This window comes from Medicago sativa, chromosome 3 (genome assembly GCF_051527215.1).
Source record: "Medicago sativa cultivar Bolivia chromosome 3, Bolivia_mono, whole genome shotgun sequence".
Lineage (NCBI taxonomy): Eukaryota > Viridiplantae > Streptophyta > Magnoliopsida > Fabales > Fabaceae > Medicago > Medicago sativa.
In genome coordinates, this window is record NC_140751.1 from 23,478,003 (window position 1) to 23,480,835 (window position 2,833).

Below are 2,833 nucleotides of genomic sequence, written 5' to 3' on the forward strand. Positions count from 1 at the left end.
ATTTATTGTACTTCAAAAGTCATTATTGATTTCCAATGCATATGAACGCAGTAGTTACTAATTTACGTTGAGTCCCAAGGTTCGTTGCAACGTAATTCTAAGAGGCATAGACTAATTTGCCTTTTTGTTTGGTATGTACAGTATAATTACTTAAAAACTCTTTAAATTAATAATTATTAATTTATCAATAAATTAATAAATTTCTCTGGTCCTGACATTATTAATTTATAGAGTTTTAACTGTAGATAGAGTTGAGTTGTGACAAACAAGATAAGAAAGAAACTTTTTTTTTTCTTGAGGAAAGGACAACATATTTACTAGGTAAGTTTTTTTTTTTGTTTTGGTAAGAAGCAAACTAATACAACATAATTGACACCTGAGATAAAAAAAAATTATAAACTAGGGGAGTGAAAACGACATCAAGAGACCTCATCGACATCCCAACTAGGTTGGCACCCCGAGAGGCCTCCATCCTATGCCGCTACACCCACGAAAATTTTATTAAAAAAAGGGGAAAAATAATTACAAAAGAGGGGGGACTAGGCCAAAACCCTCAAGAAAACAGAAAACAAACCAGAAAAAAAAAAAACAAAAAGAACAACAGACTTCAGCAAAATAAACAGATCATGGAAGCCTGTATTTAGGGAGACCACATCTATCTCGAAAGAAATCTAAACTCAAACTAGTTGGAAGATTGTCCATCCAGCTCTCCCCAACATTGTAGTGCCCCAAGGAAGCTAACTTATCTGCACAACAGTTTCCTTCACGAAAAATGTGAGAAGAAGTAACCTGAACACCCAGCCGTCGAGCATTATACCATCTGTTACGGAGCATAACCGGGACCAACAAAGAATTTGAAAAAAATCAACAAAGCACTAGTGGGATCGCTCTCTAACCAAATGTTTCGCCATCCTTTACGAGCAGCAAACTCAATAGCAATAATAAAACCAAGCATCTCCGCGTAAAAAACAGACTGAGTACCAATATTACAACCAAACGCACCTCGGAAGGTTCCGAGATGATCACGGAACAGCCCCCCACAAGCTGCATCTCCACCTAGCACCGAACCATCCGTATTCACTTTTAACCAAGGAGATGAAGGTGCCTTCCACAATACCAAAATGATTTCCTTGATTCTACGGTTATGAGGGGAGACCGCAAGAGAATCAAGAAAAGGGCTGTCCGAAATCAAGCACTTTCCTTTAGAGGCATTACCAGACATAGCAATAGAAGAATGAATACGTACCTTTGCCGAGTGCAATGAAGGCGATACCACAGAAAAACGAATGGCGTTGCGTGTAACGCCCTATTTCTATTAAGCGGTAAAACGCGCGAATACATCAGAAATATTCTAGAAATAGATGCTACGTCTCCAAACAAACCAAACAATATCATGCATATATATATAATATCTCAACGATCACAGCGGAATTCAAATCATAAACTTCAACATATACATGCCATGGTCAATAAATCCTCATAAGAAAATACTCCAAGTCCGACAAGTGGACAATAGCAACAACATAACAACAGAATCCAAAACAGAAACCAGACGCTAATCCTAATCAGAGCCTAGATACTACGACACTGACACGACAACGGAGAAAGCTCCCGTCGTCCAAATATCCGACAAGCAAACTCACTAAGCATCTAGTCCTGCACAACGTCTACACATCCATACAGACAGGTAGGCGGTCGAAACCACTGAGGGTTAGCATTACATCATCATAATTCAAAAAGGTTTTGAATGAACATTGAAGTTGAAAGATACATTCAAATATGATGAATATTAATTTACACATATACTCTTAAATATTCACGACACATTCATATCATCATTTCCATTATACAAGTTCATGTCAACAAGTGCATCATACATGTATCACAACTTCACCTTGTCAATCAACAATTAACAATTACACTCACAATTACAGTTAGCAATTCAATCACCAAACACATCTCAATGCAATTCAACTCACCAACAGTTTATGCAATGTCTCTAGACTCATCTAGATGCATGTGGTACCAAAACACCTCAAGGTCGTCACCTTCGATGCAACAAAAACATCGTAATCACCTCCATTGGATGTAAAATCCACCACCATCAGTCATGTATGCATGAACATATGACTCAACTACAATGCATATATATGTTCATACAAACAATAATCATCTCACCATCACCAATACTTGTATATATGCAATCATTAACAAATCACCACCACATATCATATATACAATTACCAACAACATCCAAAAATCATGCAACATGTAGTTGTCACATAAATACACCATCAATCATCTTCACATATCATATAATAACTCTCCATAAAGGATTCGCATTCAATTGATTCACAAAAGTCATCTTTGGTCAAGTTCGTCTCTCAAAATCATAACATTAAATTAATTGAACATTTGAGTCAAAACCAAGTAAACAAGCTCTATTGCCTATGCCATGTATTCTCACAAGTCATTTATGCATGCAGTAGAGATTCCATAAGCATTTCATCGGCCTAATGCGAAGAATTCACGAAAAACTCAAAGTTCGTCTCATTTTATCACTTTTCACAAAATTTTCCATTTTCAAAGCAAAACAAGTTCAAACTTGATAGAACCAATCACAACCATTTTTAGAAATCATAAAAACATTATACAACTTTAATCCCACTTCAATTTCAGAAGAAAACAAGTTTTTGGAAAAATCAACGTTTGGACCGTTTTTACAAAAGTTAGACGATTTTCACGAATTCAAGTCCAAACCAAATCAAATCATGTTCCAGTAGGATTAAAGGACTAAACAGAGGTTAATTAAGTCCAAAGAAACATTTTAGAA

General features: G+C 36.0%; 1 protein-coding gene across 1 annotated transcript; it reads right to left on the reverse strand.

Moving 5' to 3' along the window:
- Window positions 1-624: 624 nt before the first annotated feature.
- On the reverse strand, window positions 625-1,222 carry LOC146936485 (uncharacterized). The gene is made up of 2 exons (XM_085749221.1): window positions 930-1,222; window positions 625-820 (listed from the first exon to the last, which is right to left on the reverse strand). The coding sequence occupies exons 1-2, from the start codon at window positions 1,220-1,222 to the stop codon at window positions 625-627; spliced, it is 489 nt and encodes a 162-aa protein (XP_085605347.1).
- Between the last annotated feature and the right edge of the window lie 1,611 nt (window positions 1,223-2,833).

Excerpts from the sequence above, each read along its gene's own strand:
- LOC146936485 (XM_085749221.1), bottom strand. The coding sequence starts at position 1,222 with ATGTCTGGTAATGCCTCTAAAGGAAAGTGCTTGATTTCGGACAGCCCT. Across the intron at positions 821-929 it reads GGTTTTATTATTGCTATTGA|ATGGTATAATGCTCGACGGC; the intron begins GTTTGCTGCTCG and ends GCTCCGTAACAG.